We start from the raw sequence: 23,226 nt of genomic DNA, 5'->3' as shown, positions 1-23,226 counted from the left end.
TTGTGATACCGTGACTGCACCACCACCGTGCAGTTTAATGCTCATAAGATCGTACCACCACTGTACAGCACAGTAATCACATGACTGCACCAACAATTACACAGGTCACATAGCCAATCGTAGGGGATGACAAATTTTTGGTAGGGAAAGTTCAAGATAATAAAGTGAGTGATTGTACATTGATCAGTCGTGTAATGATAGTTGCCTGTATTTTAAATACAACTATGTAAAGCAGAGCCCAGTTAAAATTATCACTGGCTATATTTTTTTTTATACTAAATGTATGCATACACAGATTACAAACAGAAAGCCTTAGCATAAATCCCAAAATGAGGGTTATACATTAAGAAGCACTTTGGTTTCCATGATAATGCCTCAAGGAAAAGAACTACATATTTACAAGGTCAGTGTAACATCCAAGCTTGACAGAAAGCATTGCAATAGAATTATCACCTTACCTATAGGAATCTTGTGCTAATCATATATTTGTTGTGTATTCATTAATGGAAGATGAAGGCTCTAAATACCACAACATTGCAAAATAATGCCCACAAGTGTTGTTTGATGAGCAGACTGATGTGACTCTTATTACCTATTCAAGAACAATACTTGCGGCATGAGCAGGAAATTTGATGGGTGGGAGGAAGGAAAAAGGCTAAAGAACATGGCTGAAAAACAAGGTGGTGAAGAACTTTTTTCTCCTTCCAGCATAAGGACAGGACCTGGATCCAAAGCTCATTAAACACTATGTTAACCGAGACAGCAACCTTTCTTGCTAAATTGAGATCTAAAGAGACAAATTATGACATTATGAGGTTGCTCGTGACTCTGTTAATGACACAAGAACTGGGAAATGGTCATGAACTAAGGAAGAAAACTGACGAATTAGTAGACGGAATGGAGGAAATTTATAATGTACAAAAAGGGTAAAGAATGAAAGCATCAGTGTTACTTTACTCATCAAAGCCACTCGGATCAGACTTACCTGTAGCAGCATTTTCCTTATTGCTGGTGGATACTAAAGAAGAGTCCTGTCCACACCCCTGAGGACCTCTGGCGGAGTGGTGTTTGCCTCTCCTCCCTGAGTTGGTACTGGTATCTTCATTGCAGTCGTCCTCTAGAAGTTAATGAAATATAAAAAACAATAATGTAATGAACTGGTATTTCTCTCTCTTCCCTGATCCACTCTAGTTCTATCATTCAATGGAGACTGAATAATAAAATAAATCAATAGCAAGGAAAATACAGTGGGTGTGAAGTTTTGAAATGGAATACTTCAACATACTAAAGTCACAAACACATTTTTCAAAAAAGGAGGGAACAGAAAATGTACCTGGAAAAGTACCTGAATTTTTATTTTTATTTTACAGCAGACTTAGACAGTTTTAAGGGCAAGACATAAATATAAAAAGCCTGCAAAGCACTTCCCCCACAAAACTAGGACAGGGGTTTAAAAAAAGGCATGATCAAATTGGGTTGGAGAGGAGTCTTGATACTTCCTTTGAAATCATAGGAGGGAAGAAACACAGATGAGGGAAGGCTGTTACAAAATCTACCAGTGAAAGTGGTGACATTAGAATTAGTAAACGTCTGACTTAGCAAGGTTTCACTCTGAGTAGTAAAATGGAAAGTAGTTCCAGTTCTCCAAACAGGATCAACTCCAAATTTTCACTACAAAACAAATACTTTACCTTCATCATCAGAGTGCTGTTGCCTATGTATTGCTATATGGTTGGCAACACAAAGCCACAGGAGCAATATAAAGTGGACCACATTGGGCAGGCCGATCATGGAGCTGGCATGCTGGTAGAACTTTCGGGCAGCCATTCGGTTTTCCTCCAGCAATGAAAGTGAGCTCTGCAGTAACGCCTGTAATTATAAGCTGCAATTATTACTGTAGTACTGCTAAGCTCAGTAATTTTTTTTACCATTTCATGCCTGAATGAAGCCTCACATTCCAATCAATAGTCTGAAACAAAGTCAATCCCATGGTACCCTATGATTTTTCAAAGGAATTTTGAGACAAAAGCATTTATTTGTCTCTACCTGTCACTATGAACTCTCAGTTATAGATCAAGCCAATAAATATAAATCTGAAGATCTGAGTCTTCCTAATTTTGCTGAAAAACTGAAACTGCCATATAGTTCTGATAAGTGTCTCTTAACACTGAATGGCCTAAGTATGACATCATTAAATAATGGTTTTGTAAACCTCATGCCAAACTAATCAAGTGATTCTATTATCCATCCAGAGCCACCAATCACCTGCACCCAGAAGTCTTAGTGCCTTTGCTGTCATGTATACTATTACCTAGGATCATCACACAAGGGGAGAATAATAATAATTTATGCCTGCTTATTACCTCATCTCCCTTGGCGAGTGGGTGGAAGGAGGTGAGCAGGAGGCGGGTGATTCGTTGGGCAACCTTGGGGTTGTCTAGCTCCAGACGGTGCAGCAGGTGGTTTACAGACACAATGTCCCAGTACCTGAGTGGGTGAGGTGGTGCACAATTATGTAACTACGTGGCTATGTGCAGTAACCACTTCTGGGAAAGCTGAAAAGCAGATAACTATCCTATTTCATTTCAAGAATTGGAATGCTTCTAATAAAAATATATAACCAAAGAGAAAATATCACCCTCCTTTTATATCTTCCAAAGTAATGCCTGAATGAGAAAGATTGGCCAGCTATTTAAACTCCTCCTTCAGAGTCCTTCTATCAACCTGTTGAAAAGCTGAGTGAAGGAAATCAGGCTTCTGCAAACATCTGAGTGGGAATGTTTTCATCACCCAGCACTTGTCCTGATTGTGTCAGTCTTGAATTCAGTAGAGACCAAATTGGAATAAATTTTGTCATGTGAGATTTGAAGAATCCTCTGTCCAAGGCTGACTTGACCCATACCAGATTATGTAACCTCTTCTTTGAATTAACACAATGTTTGCATTTTCCAAACTCTAGGAAATGACTTGGCAAGAATTTTGTATATATTTGAGTTTGTTTATTATATATGAAATCACCTGTATCTTCAGTTTAGAGTTACTCTTTCAGAGTCAGTAGAGGTAGCATGTTGATTTGCTTCTTTTGTTTTACCCTTGACCTGCTTCACAGGACTGCAATCCACCAGAATGATGGTCTCCCTATGGCAACATCTTTTTTCCTTTATCTTTAAACTACTTATTGTAAGTGTGAAGTAGGCAGCTGCTTCATTATTTTTTGGGGAAATTATAAATCATTTAATGGTGTTTTTCTTTTTTCTTACGGTAAAGAAGGCAGTTCAAGGGCAAAACAGAAAGGAGGATAGGTAGGGGAAGAACGCAACAGTGGGCAAAAAAATGTTAAAAAATCAGGGTAAAAGAATGACTTGTCAGAAAGGAGGATAGGTGGGGGAAGAACTCCCAGTGGGGAAAAGAATGTTTTTAAAAAATCAGGCTAAAAGAATGACTTGTCAACTATTGCCATGCAGTAAGCATTGTCGGAATGGTTTACAGCATCATTCGTAAAGCATGCTCGCCAACAAACTAACATTCCTCAATCAAGACTAAGAGCCAAAACACTTGCAATAACTAGTGAATCTAATGTTACTCCCTGAAAGATGCTTCTTTGAGATTAATTTGACTTACTTGAGTGCCTTGGATTCTTTGACCTTGAGAAGCAGCCTGGCAAAGGTCTCCCGCACAACAGCATTGGCATCATCGAACACGTTCCCGAGTCGCGGCAACACTTGGCTCAGGAAGGGAACTGCATCTACACAGCTCAGCAACAGTGTCAAACCCTGGTGATGATGGTTCACTGATAGGCTAAAGATGGAAGTCCATTACCTCTACAACACACAATGTGTCAGCTTCTCCATGTATTTCAATGTAAGTAATCCCGAGGAATGACTCAGATGCAAAGTTCATGCAGCCTGCCAAATTCAGTCACATCAGATCCTGTTATGTGATTACTGACAACTGCACACCACAGCCTTAATTCATTCCTATAATTTGTTTGTAGATACCCCATTCTTTCTGTACTGTTCACTAAAAGGTTGGTGTGTTGGTGGGAGTTATTTGCAATATTTACTTAACAGCTTCTACCCTCTTCATTTTTTTGCTGTATGAAAAAAGTAAAACAAGCTTTATAAAATTTAGCCATGACAAAACAATCTACTTCTCACTTACTTACTTTCTAAGTTGTCATAGCTTGTGTCTACTTGCCCTGCCTCTGCCATATTTACTGATCTCTGACAAAGACAAGCACCAACTTACCCTCAGCACCTCCACGCGCACCGCCGCAGTGCTTACATCATACACAAGGACAGTCAAGAGGATCTTGAAGATTGCCTTGATCACTTCAGAGGGCACCATGATCCAGTACTTGGAAAGAATGTTGAACACCCCCTGAAAGAGGAACACGAAAAATTTCAAGTTCATATAAATACTATATGTATACCTTAACTTTATCCTGGAAGTTTGTATGAAGTTATGAACTTTGGCATAAAACAGGATAGCAATGAGAGCAGCAGTGTGGGCAAGAGCAAGTGAGAGGGGTGCAGTAAGGGTACTGAAAGGAGAGTGATAATGCTGAAGATTGGTGTTTGGAGTGTGGATGAATGCTGCTCTGAAGGAGGATGAGATGAAAAAAGAAAAGCCCTATAATCGATCGACTCTAACTTGAGCTCTGTGGCTTGGCCTGGGAAACCCCCATTGTTTACACATCTAGTGATGACTTGTGCACGGCGATGTCTCACTGTTAGTCTGTACGTTATCTATTTATGGAATATATATGTTCATAAAACAACTGCATGGTGTTATGAAGGGCTTGGGATTTAAGGGAAAGACAATGACTCTGTAAACCTTCCATTTCACTTGGCAATGTTCCGCCATCACAGAAGACTCACGTAGGTCTCACTCCCGTGTCCTGCACAGGGGGTATTGCCTGTGAAGACATACATTTGTGCGTGCTCAACGGTCAGCCATATTGAGGCAACTACTGAGTAGATCTCTTGATGGGGTGCTGGCAGGGTAGTATTGCCAACTGCAAAATTTACAACTATTTGCTCAAAAAATCAGTCAGTTGATAGGTGAAGCTATGCAAAAATGCCTCTATATTGGACAACAACATCAACCAGTTGCTCGTCCGTAGATTTTCCGCGCTAGGCTGACACGATTTTCCACCAAATTTAGTGGAAAACCCACTGAATTGGCAATGCTGTGGGGTGAGAAATAGTGTTGGAACACTCTCATACGTGGGAAATTTGAGTGCGACTGGCGCTCGCAGTGAGCAATTAGCACCACTGGCAAGTTATGCAAGTCCTCGCTGCGAGTATTTAGCACCGAAAGGGTTAATAGTGGAAGTCAACATACAGCTGTCTACTTGACCACCGATCCTCTCCCTTCTGCTAGACCACCGCAACCCCAACAACAAATGAGCAACGTGTTACTTGAAAACATATTGAAGAGAGTTAACAGCTGCCAGACTACAAACCAGAGTGAATCAGAATTTTACAGGTTAAACCTAGTGCTGAGCAAAGGATAGCAAGAAAAAGAATACCCTAAGGGACAGCAAGGGCAGTGCACAGTAGTGGGTTCTGGCCTACCTTGATGGCCGTGATGCGGACCAGGTGGCAGGGGTCAAGCAGCATGGTCTTGAGGGTGTGGTACTGCTTCTCCAGAAAGTCGCCCTGCTCTTCATGGGTCAGGGTGTAGTCAGTCATGGGAAAGGCGTCACACAGCAACCCAGTGGCATTCATTCGCACGTATCCATTGGCTACCTGCAAATAGTACGATTAGGACCAAGATTCCTTTTCTAAGAGCAAAGAATCAAAGTGCTGTGATTACCCTAATTGAGAAGACAATTGTTCATGAAAACTGGGACAATGCAGGAGATTTAAAGTTGAAGATACATGGAGCGGATTCCTTACATCCAGTTAATTGAACCAAAGCAAATTGTATGCACCAAGCACCATTAAAAAAAAATAAAAATAAAATAAATAAATAAATAAAAAAATAAATAAATAAATAAAAAAAATATATATAAAAAAAAACTTGCTCTTTATTGGAAATTGACTTAATCTCTGATAGAAATGGACTGTAATGCAGCTTTTGTGTGTTGCTGAGCAAGGTTTGAAATTTTGAACATATGTATATATAAATTTTCAACTGAAGTTGATCATCCTTTTGGTGAACCTTTTCTATTTACAGAAATGGAAAAACACACACAACACTCACTTTAAAAGATCTCCAAAGGATGGGCTGATATAGTTCAGTGATGAGTGTGCTGGCAGCCCTCTGCTTCTTGTAGCTGTGGATGTGGTGCAGCAGGCGGTGGAGATTGGCAGAGGGACGGCACGGCATGGGATTGGCATGGATGGCTGTGTACATCAGATCCTGGATGCAGTCTTCTTCTATGGCCTAAATATAGAGGGATGGTGTATCACAGATTATTAATTATAACCTCTCCTTATTCTTCCTTGTTATAATACAATGAGGTCTGAATAACAGTGGTACTCATTTCACTGTCAGCCGCCTCTGACTTTAAGTGATACTGGTTACCAGGCACATTTAGTTTCTTTATTCAGTCATTTGACATGTTTCAGCTTATCTTTGCAAATTAAATTTCTAAACTCATGAATAGGTTATAACATCTTTCTGCACAGACTCAAATGATTTTATGTCTCGTTATGTATGCAATATATGAGGTGAGTTCGTCCAAATATTAGATACAGATTAAGGATATCGTCACCCCTTACGCTACTTAAAACTGCCTTTTTCTTAAGATTTCATACTGATTACTCTGCCCCTCAGCCACTGGACATATCATATACTTGTATTTACGTGTGCTGCCCACTGGCCTATGTTTCTGATGCAACACTAACCTTCTTGGCATCACCTTGGCTGACTTTCCACGCCTTAAAGTAGATCTCTCCGTACTTCTCGCTCTGTGCATTTGTACACTCAGGGATGGCCAGTCTTATCTCTTTGTGCAGGGGACCAATGAGCGAGGGCCAAGAGAACAGCTTTACCAGCCACTTGATGCCCGCATCACACTTCAGAAAGACAGGGCAAGATGCAGTGGAGGTCAGTATTTCCACAAAATCCCTTTTGCTGGGGCTAATCAGGTCCATAGTGTCAAGGGCATCGTGAATCTTCCACAGCCGCACTACATCCTTCACCTAAGTAGGAGATGCAGAAAAAGAAGGAAAAAAAGTTGTAAACAGATGGGAGCATGGTTCTATCAGGAAGTATGGGGCTGTGAGATAATTAGTGTGCACAGAGTGGATTTTTGTTGTGGGCACCTCAATGACAGATTCCAAAAGAATGGGAGCAAGCATGAAAGTAGTGAGAAATAAAAATGATCAATACTGCCACCAACATCTGTGACCAAACTTTCCACAAAGGTGGTGGTGGCAACTTGAGAGCTGACACCTGATGCACTCCAGAACCAGCCTTAAAATTTGTGTATGTCATATCAGTGACTCAATCTAGATCTTGTTCCACCATACAGCATCATCACCTTGTTGAGTAACCTCTCTGCAACTCTTTGCCTTTGCAGTACCCAGGTAATTGCCTCTTTTTCTCCCTGGACATTTCTTATAATTGTTGAGTGATGTTTATGGCATCTAAAGAGGATCTCCTGGCCTTAGGTCCGAAATGACAGTTGTCTATACTGGTAATGCTCTTTAGTCTCTTATCTTACATCCTCTGCCAGATCTTCATGCCATGCTCTAAGAGTCTAAAGACCCTGTAATTTCCACACGGCAAACAAGTGAGGAACAGAGGAATGGTGATGCTATTCTTTCATTTGCCTGGGCTATTCTCCTCCTTCAACATCTGATATACATTTGTCAGCTCCCTTATACTAGCTCTCCATGCTCTCTTCAGTATGCTGCTTGTTACTCATGATGGTGTAGGACTCCAGGTGCTTTCCTGTTCTTTATATTTTTTAAAGTTCTATAATTTCATTTCTGTGATGTTCTCCATAAGGCTTTACACTACATCAACTTTTTCCTCCAGACACAAATGCACACAACGCTAATCACTGCATAGTTTATAAACAACAGCATTGAGCAGAGCATTCTACATCAAATTAGCTTTGCACTAAAATCTAAATTATTCATGTCAAATCAGGCATCTCATCTAAGGTTCCATGCAGTGGCAGACCTTTAAAATTTGGCGCCTGGGGCAGTATACTGACTACTGGCGCCCCCTGCGTTAGTCCTTGGTAAAAGTAATTATCAAATGTCAGGCTAGTCGAACATGAAGGACCTCAAAGGCAGTGAGAAACGCAGAGCGAAAAAGTAGGTACACAGTATATACTTTCAAGGAACAGCGCAGGTAAAATCACACTTTGACTCAACTGCAGAAATTATTATTTTTTACAATTCGAAAACTTTCAAAGTGGCATACAATTTACTAAGCAAGCAGGTGCAATCTCAATTGGAAAAACAAAAGCAGAAAGAAGGAAAGTGTTAGTTTCACTCGGGAAACGAGAAAAACAATAGATACCACGTGCATGTATATTAGCAAAAGCCTAGCGTATAGCAAAAGCTATGGCATTATAAAATGGACATAAATTATTTCTCCTTCTCACGCCCACACTTCTTTGAAAAGAACAAATTGAGCACGTTGTCCTTGTTCAGCTCATCCGCCCGCTGCCTATCGATCGATAGGACCACCAGATCACTGAGCCGGGTCTGGGTCATAGACGTCCGGAGGTCAGTTTTCAGGAGTTTTAGCTTTGAGAAATATCTCTCACATGAAGCGATGGACAACACCACCGTGGTCAGCATAATTTTGGCTGCAGTGATTACGTCTGGAAAGGAGTTCAGCTTGTATCTGATCGCGGCAAGAACAATTTGTCGACTGTTCTTCCACTCAGGTTGGCCAGGCTTGTGAGGTCCCTTAACTCCTGGATGAGTTCGGCCGAGAGGAGGCCTAGGTAGCTCTGGACTAGATCCATTGCCCCCTTGGTTTCTTCGTCACCCAGGCCACCTGACTGCACTCGGGTCAAGAAGGTGAACTTAGCTCCTATGTCGAACAGCCGTTTCCTGCGGGTCGTGACCTCGCTGACGAGGACGTCGATCACAGCCACCATTATTTGACGAGCGTTCTGTGTCACAGAGAGGACAGTGTCTTCCACCGACTCACCGGGCACAATCTTCCTCTTTCGCCGCCGCTACTCCAGAGGAATTTCCCTCCCCTCACACCAGGAAGTCGCCCTGTTGATCGCCTGCTCCATAATCTTGTCACATTTCTGAATGAAGTTCTGCCCCAATTTCTTCAGAACATCCCCGGCAGTCATTGCGTCGCAGGCTGGGTCTTGCAGAATCTTCTGACAGCGATCAACTGGGGCCAAGACCTGCACCCAGAATTCTAGAAGGATGATCACAGAAAAGTTTTCGAGGCTGGTGAGAAGAGACTGAGCATCCACCTGGGTGTCCTTGTTGTATGGGTCTGCACTCAACCGCTCCAGTGCCGCAATCATGCCGTCCAAGTCCATCACCAGGTGCTTTTCTGACTCATAGTACGCGGACCAGCGCGTCCAATGGTGTGCCCGGGTATAAAAATCCAAGTCAAAATATGAGTGTATGCAGTCAGAAAGGCCCAAAATGCCTAAAAACAGCCAAAAATGACCATTTGTCGCGGAAACACCCAGTTGAAACCCTGACTTGGTGCTGTAGGTCAATCCACCGTCTAATTTTGTGCCCGGGTACAAAATTGTACGCTGAAATATTAGTGTACGGTATGTGGTTTGAATGGCGGAAAACAGTCGAAGAGCCGAAAGTGGCCATTTTTCGCCCAAAGTGTCCCGTTGTAGCTTTGATTTAATGCCGTAGATTGATCAGCCTTCCAATTTTGTGTGATTTTCAGGTCGAAATTCGAAAGGCAATTTTCCCGCCAACATGTGTGGACCCCCCTAGCCACCAACGTGTGTGGACTCTACAGAGAATACACCCATCACCAAACGCACTCAGCTTCGCGAGCGAAGCTGAGTCCGTTTGGGGATGGTATCAATGTCTGCTAACTTTGTCAAAGTATTTATAGTAATTATATAGTTATTTATAGTAGTCTGTACTACAATGCACTGGAATTGTTGGACATTCTAAATAAGAAGATATAAATAGGCAAAGAGTGAGCATGTAATGTATGAATGCACCATTACTAGTTACCACCAATGATAACAAACAATGGTCATAGGTTTACCTGTGCCCCCTTTCTGATGGCAGCCTCCACCAGGTGAAACAATGTATTGGCTATCATAAGGTCCCGAGTCTCCAGGTCCTGCAGCCACCACAGCTCACACAAGGCCACCACTGCCACCTTCACTGCTCCATCCAGCACAGTCATCATTTCATGCATCAACACTGGAAACAAAAATGATTTAAATGTGATATACAATTCTACATATCACACAGCATTGCCATCAACATTATTATATTCCTCTCACGGACACTCATGTACTAACACTGGAAACAGAATGGTTGGCTAGGTATATTTGAAATACTTTGGCCAAAAACACAGGTCATTCAGGCTTTAGCACAATTACCAGTCTGTGCAGTAATGGAGGAAAAAACAGCTTACTGAGTTACTTGATATGGTGGCTGAGAATGTGACAAAGTGAAACATATATGATATAATATTTTTGGTCTTTAATATAGTGATCTCATTTTACAAGTCTGTTGCTTATTTTCTTCACTAGAACCAAATTTTATGTCCCTCTGCATTCCTGTCCACCTCTATAAAATTCTTAAAACTGACAAAATAACTACTTTAGGATTATCCACTTGATTTTCCTTTTTTCAAAACCATCTCTGACTGTAAAAATGTAGAGAAAAGTCAACAGCTCTGCAAACTGGAATAATAGACTATTGTTGTATAATAGAAAGTTTGTAGTTAATTGACAAGAACCATGCTACAGTGGAATCCTCAGTGCACCATTTGTGAGGGTTAAATACATCCCAGCAACACAGCTGAGTGCTTACATGTCAGCTCCAGAAACTTCTCAGGGATGAAGATGGTGTCGCTGTCCTTGTGTGTGTTGACGTATATGACGCCAAACTTAACAATACTCTCCAGCAGCTTTTCATTGTATTCAGCCTTAGGCTCCTGGAAGAATGATGAATAATCAATCAAAAGGAAAAGGTTATTATATTTTCTCACATCCTCCTGCTTTTTCTTATTTAGTTTTGGTAAGTTCTATCTTGTGTCAAACTGATAGTACTATCATGCTTCTGTGCTTACCAATTATTGGTCATTTCAGAAGATTCAGAGTTTACCAGTAATTGTGAGCTGTCCCATCTGTTTGTGAGGACAGTTAATCTCATTTAGTACTCCATTTTAGGTGTCTTTTTGTCAAAAAATGTATGCAAAAGTTTAAGAGAGTGGTTTTCTGAAGTGCCATGATTTGCCCTCTTTCATTTCATGAATCTATGCCATGATTCACTGATGCAGTTTCTATTGTGATTTTTTCCCCTACTTCAACTTCAAAATCAAAGCTCCCCAGAGCTCTCTGTTCATAATTGATGAACATCTGTGTAAAACTTGTTGACATTCTCATCACTAAAGCTACATGTTGAGATAGTCATTAGAATTATCTTAAGTTTGTATCCTTTCGCTTTATTTAAATGTAACCAATGTTTCATACAACAGTACTATAATAATTAGGTGTAACACTGGAGGATACTAAGTACCTTGCTTGTATTGCCTGTGTCATCAGCAGCAGTTTCTCTTCCCTGTCCCTGAGCTTCAGCCAGACACTGCTCTTCCTTGGCTATAAAAGCTGTTATTTGCTCATCTGCCCAGGCTTGCAAGCCACCCCAGATGTGAGTCACCTCATCCTGGCTCAGCTCCAGTAAAATTTCCTCCAAGTCCACAGATTTACTCTTTTTCTCCTGAGACAAAATAAGGTCAAAGAATGATGACTGTTAGCTACATGCGTACAAAAATAGGAGGGTGTTTCAGAATATATCTCTGAAGTTTTTGTTACTCTAAAATGAAAAAAAGATCAAGTAGTTTATTGCTTTAGATTTGAATTGAAAATGCTTAGGTACTAAATACCAGTACTACACTATAATAATAATCTATGGCCACCTATGTGCTGAATAATAAATTCTGACTGAAAAAAATCATCAAAAAGTATAGGCGTGCAAAGAAAATAACTGTACACGAATAATAATAAATAAAACCATTGTTTCATTATAACTTTCATAGTTACTATACTTCAGAACAATAATAAAATGAAATTTCCAAGTAGAAGAACTCATCTGTAAATCATAACCCTACTATTTTCATCCCTTGCTGAGGGGACAGAATAGGTGGGAAGAATCACCAGATGAACTGAAGCATACTACAAATATGCACAACCTCTTGCCCCAAACATGATTTGGGTACAATAACAACATACTCCACTGACTAAATGATGCCCCAAACCCATTTAATGAATACTTACAATCAACAACAATAAATACTCACATGGCTCAGAATAAGCTTGAGGAACTGATTGGCATCGTGGTCTTCCACAGCCTGCAGCAGCTGTTCCTTGGCCATCTCGCTGTTGGTATCCTAGCTGAAAAGAGGATAGTTAATGCACAGATTATAGTGTTTGTTTTAAAGGCTGTTAAGTTTAAATTTGGCAGTGCTAGTGCTGTAGCTGATCAGTTATTACATTACCAACTCTGTGACAAGATGAGATCAAGTGGCATTACATGAAATTCTACTTGGATAGTATATTTTTTTTCAAATTACCCGATGCAGGTTTCAGTTCGTGGTGTGCCTCAGCACTCTGGCCTGGGACCACTATTATTCTTATTTTTTTAAGAATATGATGTTCTCAGACTGTTTCAAATTTTACATTCAGGATCATGTTGAATCCAGTAACTTCGTCAAATATTCACTTAACCTACCCCAGCGTCCTCTTGGGTGTTATACTTCACCCCAAATACGCTGACCTCAGATTTAAATGTGGTGTTAACACTACTACTGCTAATGGTCACTTCTTCTTGGACGGAATCCTCATAAGTCAAGTTAATATCGAAAGAGGTCTTGAGTCCGCCTCAGCTCGCCGTTTGAAAAGCCCCTAGATGATGGGATTTCCATGGAGTGTTTTGGGGTGGTAGTGAGTTTTAGGTACACTTCTGCATCTTGAACGAGAAAATCACCCATGAAACCCCGTAAAATCTTCCCTGTGGCCTTGGAAAACAGCCGTAATGGGAGCATGATACGTTTAACACGGACATTGGAGTTCTCTGGTCATCATAAACCCGTGCCACTCCGGGGTAAACAAACCAATCTCGGACTACCATTTCTCTAGTCTCTATATTTACCTGGTCATGAACGTTGCACCAGCCGCCTCGTGATGTCAGCGCACTCCCAAGCCCAGAGGTAGTCCTGGAAACACACGGATAGCGAGGTAATTAACACATAAACAGCCTCGACATGACCTCCACAACAACCTCCTTCGCGGGCTTTCTGCTGTCTGGTTCAAATCAACGTTGCCAGATTGTCTTACTCAGCCTCTTATATTTACCGACTTCCGACCCAAAAACTGTCTCTTGGACCCCAATAAGGAGATTAACTTATAATTATCGTTAAAATAGTTAATTTCTGATGTTTCTTGGCAATAATTAGGTGTCAGAAACTGGTAAATACTATGCTCTGAGTACGATAATCAGCTGGCAACGATGGTTCAAATAATCAAATCCTGGGACCGTCCTCGTCGCGGTGCCAAATTGTCATACTAAACATTGTATTTATCATTTTTAGGCCCCAAAACTCTCGTACCTACACAAATAACGATATTACATGAAAGATATCGTTGAAACTGTTAAATATTGATGGTTTTCGCTCATTTGTGCAATATTTTAGTGATCAGAAACTACGAAAATACAATGCGCTGAGTACGACAATCTGGCACCGCTGGATTGACCTCACCGCGGTACTGTTATCTTTATTTCCTTTATTTTTGCTGAAGAAAGGGAATTATGGTTTCTATATACAAAACTGCAAACATGACATGCATTTTGAGATGAGAATAAGGATAATAGATATATAAGGATAGGTAAGAATTATATTTTAGTCACGGATTACGTACTTCCATCGGGTATTTTACAGAATACCTACAAATATCAGGGAGAATATTCCAGCTGCTCACCACCCTGTTTGAGAACACATAATTTTCCTCAGCTGTTATGCCTCGCTCGCTAATAATTCTCGTACATCTTCTTCGTGTTTCCTCTCGTGTCACTCCCTCATCGTAACCACAGTAAACAATGGAACACAAAACTACAAATAAAATCACAAATATAAATAACAACCAATACGGACATGTCATTCTCTCTCTCTCTCTCTCTCTCTCTCTCTCTCTCTCTCTCTCTCTCTCTCTCACACACACACACACACACACACACACACACTGAGTAAATAATTTGGGATGGAAGTAAAATTCAGAATACCCATCATTACCATCATCATGATCAGCAAAGAATACCCTAATAATATCACATCATTATCGTTTGTGAGGAGCGTTAAAACCCCCCATAGCAACACAGCGTTATCCAAGGGCGACGGACGGAGGAACTTTGGGTCCATCGTGTGCCTGAGGCGGTCGAGGTCACCAGGTATAAAGCACGAAGCAATGCAGCACATGCACCCTCTGACTCAACATAAGCTATATAATGCAGCCTAACTAAACCCCTTTCCATATTACAATAACCAAACATAATTCAGCGTAACATATATGTAGGCCTAGCATATATAGCTACCCTTACATAACCCTACATAACCTATAATGCAGCTTAACTGAGCCTCTTTCCAAATTACAACCCAACATATTATGACTCAACATAACATAACATACCCTTGCATAACCCAACGTAACCTATAATGCAGCTTAACTGAGCCTCTTTCCAAATTACAACCCAACATATTATGACTCAACATAACATAACATACCCTTGCATAACCCAACGTAACCTATAATGCAGCCTAACTGATCCTATTGCTCTTTCCAGATTACAATAAGCCAACATGACTCAACATAACCTGATTAATTGGTTGATATAGTTTATTGTTGCAGGTAAATAACAAAGAAGAAGGGAGGAGCATGCCATCCCAACCCCCAGGCAGTACATAATGTGATTCTACAACTAGTAATACATGTGTAGGTAGCACCATGAAACTAAAGAGATACAATGGTAGGAATGAATGTAGGCTACAACAATCGAGGGGGCCTCAACATAACCTAATATACCCTTACATAACGCAGCATAACCTACAATGCAGCTTAAACTAAATCTCTCCAAATTATAGTAACCACTGACCCAACATATTCTATGGCCTTATGTCGCCTAACGTACTGAACCCTTACATAACCCAATATAACTTACAATGCACCTGAACTTAACCTCTTTTAAAACATACTAATCTTCTGACGTAACAAATTAGAACAACGGCCAAATAAAATATAAAGACAAATACGGGTATGAATATTACTAACTTCCTTTTTAAAAGTGTCAAGTTGAGACATCGGCCGGGTTTGCAAACTCCCAAATCATGAAGTTTCCTAAAGGACTTAATTTTTTTTTGTATAATCTTTGGTATTCATGTTATTGAAGGTTATTTAACCCGTACCGTACTAGCGACGCGTATACGCGTCAGCAACTTTGCTTGCAGGAAATACTAGCGACGCGTATACACGTCGGGCTTGCTAAACACTAGCTGTTACAGTCACAGAGTTATATAAGGTATATAACTCTGTGGTTACAGTCGATGTAGCGGGTTTATTTTTGCTACAGAGACTGCTGCAGACAATGGCAATACTGCACGAGTGCGTTTGTAGCATTGGCAACGTTATTCAAGCTGGGGAGGAATCACAAGCGACCTGTGACATCAAGATCAAGATCAAAACCAAATGTAAACAATGTCGCCGCAGTCCATTCCTTTTGCCATATGGCGATAGACAGTGAGTTTGAGGTTTCCTCATCGGAGGAAGACGTGGGAGCACTCTCAGACTCTCGTTCGGACAAGGATTATGTGCCAGATGAGGATATAGGCTATATTGAGCCGCCTTTGTAGCACGATATTCTAATGTTCTGAAAATTTTGAAAATCCCACACTTATACGCCATGAAATGGAGTATTCTACACCTGTGTGGAACAAAAATGGGCTGCCTGGCCTCTATCACTTGTAAAATCCTCCATAAACCATCGATCACGCACAGGGGCCGTTTCCAGCCACACCATGGTAACACTTCATGGAGTTCTCCTGCGAAAAGTAGGTCTATGACATGTTTATTGATTTTTTTCCACTTTTCCCATCACATGGGACATTTTCAATCCAAAAAAAAAAAAAATGGCCGGTACTGGGCAAACCAAAAAATATTAAAATCGGCCGGTACTGTACGGGTTAAGGACACTATAGCTGCAGATCTCTTTAGTATCGGGTGCCTTTAAATAGAAAAAAAAAAAAAACCCTGCTCATTGTGGATAGTTTATAGTTCGATTTTGTGTTGGCCCCTAATGTTTTGAGTTCTCGAGTCATCCCCCAAAAGTTTAAAAGGGCGGCAGCAACAGTCTCGATCACTACTTTATATTTACTATTGTTATCAGTTCTTCTTGCAGCAGTTGAAATTACTCTCTAATTACTCTGTTGTGATAATCCTCCATTAGGGGAGAGCTGTCCTCTTCTACCTTAAAGTGAAAAATTGTGGAAAGAAAGAACATGGAGATGATGTGGGTTTGAGTGCTGACCAGTCTTTTTTGATAGCAGTACCCTTTGTGTCGCTTCGCCGCACTCACAATTCACCAACGAACGTACACAGTTATGATCAAAGGAAATAATGAGGTGAAGATGTTGCAGCATGGCACTGTGGTTTGTGTTTCCAGAGAGATATTTTACATTTTCAAAGGGGATCTCCAAGCCTTAATTTGAGTACCCTTCGGCCCCTATCTTCACATGCTCTATATAGTTAATTAGGCTGTAAATAATTCGCTATTCGTTGATTGCGTGCATTGGTGAATAGCTATGCTCTCCTTTTTCTGTATTCCTGATTTATATTTAGCACTTCAGAGGTAAATAAATCTATCATCATCATCATCATCACCACCACTACCATCATCACCACCACCACAATCATCATCATCACCATCATAATTTTTTCATCATCTTTTTATTTTCTTCTTCTTCTTCTTCTTCTTATTCTTATTCTATTGTCAGTATTATTATTACTTTTATTGTTATTATTATCATCATCTTCATTATCATTATTATCATTATTATTTTACCAGGAATAGAAAAAGAAAGTAACAAGAAAGAAAGAAAAAAGAAAGAAAAGCTGAACGAAAAGAAGCATATAAAAAAAGATGAAGAAAGAATACCAGTAACAGGATAATCTCTTAGTTATCTGGATCGGAGGAAAATCCGCTTTTTAATTTATTCCGAAAGACACTTCCTTTCCCATTCTCTTCACGGTGACAGTACGAGACTACGGTCTAGAGAGGAGAACTGTATATCATTGTGAAACATTGCATGAGAGACAAGAACATGGGGGGGAAATCTGTGTATTGGAGGAAGGGGGGAAGTAAGATATAGTATGCAGGTGTTTGCAACGTACCGAAACAGCAGTATGGTTAGAAAAGAGAAGGGCTCCCGACATTGTATATTAATAGTGAATGATATAGATAGCGTTAAGGGAAATAATGTGCAGCGGATCAGGAGGGGTAAGAAGTGTAGGCTACAACTATGCAACTACTACTACAACAATATGGTTAAGAGAAGAGAAGGGCTCCCGACATTGTATATTAGTAGTGAATGAGATGTGTTATATTTCGTAAAAAATGTGTGTGTGTGTGTGTGTGTGTGTGTGTGTGTGTGTGTGCTCTGCCGGTTCCGTGTACAGCAAAAAAAAATCGACAAGGATCCTTCACCCACGCAGCTGCACTACCCAACCCTTTCTTTCTTACTTGATAATCCTATATGGTCTCCCCCCCCCCGCATCCAACACCCATCCTTCACATCTACTCGCGTACGTGGCACTCCCCTTCCGTTTCATTCACCCGTGTCAGCTTTCGTCATTGTTTTGTCCAACGTTTTAGGGCATAAATTGAGAGGAAAGATAAGGCAGTGTACACGGAAAGTATCAGAACATATGCTGGTAGGAATTAAATGTGTAATCAGCGACTTCGTGGAACTCGAACGGGAGCTAGTTCGTGGAAGAGGTTCACAATGCTACCACACAACCCTCCCTCCCTTCACACACATTTTTCTTTTCTCTTTAGGGTTAATAGTTTGTGATGTTAGTTGGTAATACGTATATGTGTATGTCCGCAGAGAAGGCACATGAGCACAAAAAAAAAGGACTGACTCAGGTTTATGGATTGTCTAACTCTAAGAGATGAGGAGGAGAAAATCACTTAAAAGCAGTATACGTTGAATGTAGGCTATAAGGGTGCCACAAGATATAGAGGGATGTCACTCCGTAATCACCGACACCACAGGACCAATGGCACTCCGGTGAAGGACAGATAAGGAGCTTAGTATAGTAACCCTTTCCTGGTGCGGTGTTCTTAAACATTTCGACGCCCATGCACACACATTTGACAAGGCTTTCGTAGGAGCTGTTGGCATATCCAGTAGTAGTTTTATGACCTTGGTAGTAGGTTGACCATTCTTCTGTACCATGAACGTAAAAAAACCCATTGATTAGAAGCCGATTAGTCTCCTTTTTGGCCTTTGGAGATAGTTGATGTGAAAAGCAGAAGCGTCTGAGAATACTTTCGTAGGAGTTGTTGGCATATCCAGTTTATGACCCTGGCAGGAGGTTGACCATTCTTCTGTACCATTAACATGACGAAACACTCATTAGAAGCCGATTAGTTTCCTTTTTGGCCTTTGGAGATTGTTGATGTGAAAAGCAAAAGCGTCTGAGAACACCGACCCTGTTGTGGCCCCCGGAGGCATATTCCCGAAGTCTCTGCACATATTGATATGTGATTTCATTGCCAGCACTGAAAACATCTAAGTTGAATCAATGTGTCAGAATAAAGTGTGGGGAACAACAACAGAGATGTTAGCAGCAGCCAACATGATCCATGTGAATGTATGTGTGTGGGCAAAGTTCGGTTCTACGTTCACATGGCATATACATAATAATCAATAAATCTTTTTCATCCAATAATGTGAGTCACTTCAACCTGATGGGGAGTCATATGAAACCAGTTTCAGTTGACTGGGGAGTGCTATCTAACTAGTTTCAATTGACTGGGGAGTGCTTTAAAACTTGTTTCAAGAGACTCCGGGAGTCATGTCTAGGGGGAGTATCCTGAAACGTCTACACCGGGGCGAGACAATCACATTAATGCCCTGGTGACGCCAGAAGTTAGGTTGTTTTAGTATCTTTTTCGCGCCGAAGTTTCTGTGCCCATTAATTTTAGCTCGGGCGAAGCGGCAATTGCACGAGTTTAATGAGAGGTGTGACGCTGAACTTCGTGCCTGGTGCTGTCCTGCAGGTATTGAGCAAAGTGGTCTGGTGTCGTCTTCTACACACACACACACGCATCGAAACATTAATGTCACTTTTTTTTTATTTCAAGGTCGTGAGGTTCGAAGCTTCGGAGATCACAGTAAAGCAGTGAACCTGATGCGACGTAACAACTGAACGAGAGAGAGAGAGAGAGAGAGAGAGAGAGAGAGAGAGAGAGAGAGAGAGAGAGAGAGAGAGAGAACTACCTATACATGAAAGGTATACAGAAAGAGCCATTCATCCATTATATTATTTCTGACGGTTTCTGGTGACGGTTAATTACGCTAGGCGATTGTTTTATTAATTCGTTTATCCATCTATTAATTTATTTGATGGTGGTGTTATTCATTTGCTATCAGTTATATTATTCTATCCTAATTTCAGTTCGGGCATGCGCGTGTGTTGACCGTGGTACGTCCCCGCGAAGCCCCTGTCGACGCAATTAGCAAAGTAAAGGTGATTGGGTAATACGGGGATGACTTTGCAGCGCGCGTTGAGCAGGGGATAGCCTCGATAGATCTTGACGCACTTGTGATCAGCTGGTTTTCACGCCGCGTACGATAGACTAATATGGTCGAGGGATTGTTAAGAAGCTGAAATATTAATAGAGGGTTTGTTTTTAGTTCACGTTAGGCTTCAGTTGATGTTGGGAGTGGAGGAATGAGTCATATTTTCACCACACACACACACATACACACACACTTACCTGCACTGACCGACACCATCGTAACAATACACAACATTGCTCGCCGCGCCTGTGAACAAGGAAATTCATTAGTCTCTCTCTCTCTCTCTCTCTCTCTCTCTCTCTCTCTCTCTCTCTCTCATCGTAACTTGTTTAACGGGTCATCCACACATCATCACCTGCTTGTAACATCTCAGTTCTACCTACACATCCTCACTGCCTCGTATGCACAATTGCACATTCTCCCGCCAACCGCGCACCTTCTGGCAGCTTATCTTTCGGCCACCCCACGTCACATCTTTCTTGGTTATTGTTTGCAGGCAGAGTTTGTCCTTGTTTTACCCTTGCGCCCTTAGGATAGTTTGTAGTCATCACCAGTAGTAAGGAAAGCCAACATCTTTCTGCTTGTTTGCTTGTCAACCTCTCAGTCTCGCTCTTTTATGATTGCTTAGGTTGCTGTCTGTCTCTCGGTTTGTAATTCTGTCGCTGTTTCTCTGTCTTTGTCTGTCTCTCTGTCTTTCACCCCCACACACACCAACACAATGAATCCCACACATACCTACACCCACACACGCAGGTCGGTTGTCTTCTTTGTATAGCTTAAAACATCATCCCACGCCAGCTTCGCACAACACAGACTTAAACTAAACTTATTCAATTAACACCCACTGCACGACGTCAACAAAATTCGGAATGGCCTCTCAAATTCACATGGCATTACGTCTGGCAGTATATTTTATGAGCCTGGGTTTATAGTCGCCGGGTATATCACCAACCCTTCCACTATCCACCAGTCCATTCTCAGTCCCTTCCCCTATCCACCATTCCCTTCCCTATCCCTTCCCCTATCCACCAGTCCCATTACCAACCCTTCCCCTATCCACCAGTCCCATTACCAACCCTTCCCCTATCCACCAGTCCCATTACCAATCCTTCCCCTATCCACCAGTCCTATTACCAACCCCTCCCCTATCCACCAGTCCCATTACCAAACCTTCCTCTTCCCACCAGACCCATTAACAATCTTTCCCCTCTCCACCAGTCCCATTACCAACCCTTCCCCTCTCCACCAGTCCCATTACCAACCCTTCCCCTCTCCACCAGTCCCATTACTAACCCTTCCCCTCTCCACCAGTCCCATTACCAATCCTTCCCCTATCCACCAGTCCCATTACCAATCCTTCCCCTATCACCAGTCCCATTACCAATCCGTCCCCTATCAACCAGTCCCAATACTAACCCTTCCCCTATCTACCAGTCCCATTACCAATCCTTCCCCTATCACCAGTCCCATTACCAATCCTTCCCCTCTCCACCAGTCCCATTACCAACCCTTCCCCTCTCCACCAGTCCCATTACTAACCCTTCCCCTCTCCACCAGTCCCATTACCAATCCTTCCCCTATCCACCAGTCCCATTACCAACCTTTCCACTATCCACCAGTCCCATTACCAACCCTTCTCCTATCCACCAGTCCCATTACCAACCCTTCCCCTATCCACCAGTCCCATTACCAACCCTTCCCCTATCCACCAGTCCCATTACCAACCCTTCCCCTATCCACCAGTCCCATTATCAACCCTCCCCCTTCCCCTAAGATAACAGTGTGGGGGAGGGGGGGGGGCTTCTTGGTTAGTTTGTTGTAAAGTGACTATAAAGACCTTAACAACGCACTGACTTGCTCCCTTAAGGCCGATTCACACACATCGGTGACGTATCAGTGCCGCGTCCGCTCAGTGCTTCAGTGTCAGTGAAAAAAAATATCGTTGCTTTGAATTCAACCGAAGCATTTGCACACGTCCGGCGCAGTACAGTGTTTTGACTCTCAGTGACCGTTACGTCTCCGTTCCGTGAAGCTGAGTATCGTCGCCACCGATATTTTTTAGATTTTCACGGACGCCGGACGAGTGTTCTGAGCTGTCAAGAAAATGGATGACGAACTACTTATTGAATTGGTGCGAAACCATCCTGTTCTTTATGAACAATATCCTGAAGCAGTTTTTGGACATTCTAAAGTACTGGAAAATTTTGTTTCATCATCGGTTAATTCCTTGTACAGAGTCGCAAACTCTCCTTCAGTTTCTCTTTTCTGCCACGCTTCATGTACCCACTTTCTCTTCTTCACTTTTTGTTCAGCCTCTTCCTCTTCATCAAGAATTATGGCAATCATTGCCAACTCCACGTCCGAAAACTTTGCCAACCATGGAAAACACTGATTTCACGCTGTACGGCATCACCACGGATGTGTGTGCATAGACGTCACGGAAACAACACGGATATCACTGACACTGAGCGGACGCGGCACTGATACGTCACTGATGTGTGTGAATCGGCCTTTAAAGGTATGCCATTCAGCTCTAGACTCGGGACCGTGCAATGTCAACTCCAAGCTGCCCAAAACGGCGTGTCCGAAACCGAGGTGACGTGTTGAATGGAACTCCTATACACGTGTATCCACTACCTGGCGCGTAGCTTACGTGGCCCTTACGATGACGTAGCTTTGGTCATTCACAAAGGACATCTCAGCCCTGCAGGCCGCATCTGATTGGTGGAAGACTCGGGGAGCTGAAATGTGACGTGCGTCATCAGAGTCGCCAGCGAATCAGTCGCTGCTTGAGGTGAGCCAGCCAATCACGAGCCAGCCTCACGCCCCGCCACGGCGATGAGTCATCCTCCCTCTCAATCCCAACGCCGCCAGATTGTCGTACTCATCCTCTTATGTTTGCCTATTTCCGACCCCAAAACTGACTCCTCGACCCGAATAACTGCCTTTATATATAGTTTCCGTTAAAATGGTTAATTATATCGGTGTTTTTGGCAATAGCTATGGCTCAGAAACCGGTAAATACGAGGCTCCGAGTACGATAATCTGACACCGAGTCAACCCACTGACTGCCTCGACGAGAGTTTCTACATAGCCTACTCATTAATTAAATAACAGGCTACCTGGCGCCCCCTTGGAGCAGATCAAAGTAAACTACACACGTGAAAACATACAATGTAATGCAAATAAGAAGCATTTTTGCAGAAATAGGGAGGTAAC

At 41.9% G+C, this 23,226-nt stretch overlaps 1 protein-coding gene across 3 annotated transcripts in view; it reads right to left on the bottom strand.

Moving 5' to 3' along the window:
* LOC126998500 (condensin-2 complex subunit G2-like) overlaps positions 1 to 23,226 on the bottom strand; it is a 38,134-nt gene that overhangs the window by 14,044 nt on the left and 864 nt on the right. For 2 of the 3 annotated variants that reach the window (XM_050860238.1, XM_050860240.1), the window contains exons 1-13: positions 13,305 to 13,477; positions 12,454 to 12,547; positions 11,673 to 11,873; positions 10,965 to 11,088; positions 10,186 to 10,346; positions 6,858 to 7,154; positions 6,211 to 6,393; positions 5,580 to 5,753; positions 4,249 to 4,380; positions 3,622 to 3,773; positions 2,364 to 2,487; positions 1,692 to 1,869; positions 986 to 1,117 (exon numbers count right to left, since the gene is read on the bottom strand). In XM_050860238.1, the coding sequence (XP_050716195.1) occupies positions 986 to 1,117; positions 1,692 to 1,869; positions 2,364 to 2,487; positions 3,622 to 3,773; positions 4,249 to 4,380; positions 5,580 to 5,753; positions 6,211 to 6,393; positions 6,858 to 7,154; positions 10,186 to 10,346; positions 10,965 to 11,088; positions 11,673 to 11,873; positions 12,454 to 12,528 (1,933 nt within the window). In that variant the 5' untranslated portion in view covers positions 12,529 to 12,547; positions 13,305 to 13,477. Of the gene's footprint in view, positions 1 to 985; positions 1,118 to 1,691; positions 1,870 to 2,363; positions 2,488 to 3,621; positions 3,774 to 4,248; positions 4,381 to 5,579; positions 5,754 to 6,210; positions 6,394 to 6,857; positions 7,155 to 10,185; positions 10,347 to 10,964; positions 11,089 to 11,672; positions 11,874 to 12,453; positions 12,548 to 13,304; positions 13,478 to 20,204; positions 20,254 to 23,226 lie in introns of those variants that run through there. The other variant, XM_050860239.1, reaches the window with a different exon arrangement.

This window comes from Eriocheir sinensis, chromosome 14 (assembly GCF_024679095.1).
Source record: "Eriocheir sinensis breed Jianghai 21 chromosome 14, ASM2467909v1, whole genome shotgun sequence".
In the NCBI taxonomy this organism is placed as follows: Eukaryota; Metazoa; Arthropoda; class Malacostraca; order Decapoda; family Varunidae; genus Eriocheir; species Eriocheir sinensis.
Note: the sequence above shows the minus strand (reverse complement) of the source record. Positions and strands in the feature narration are given on the sequence as shown.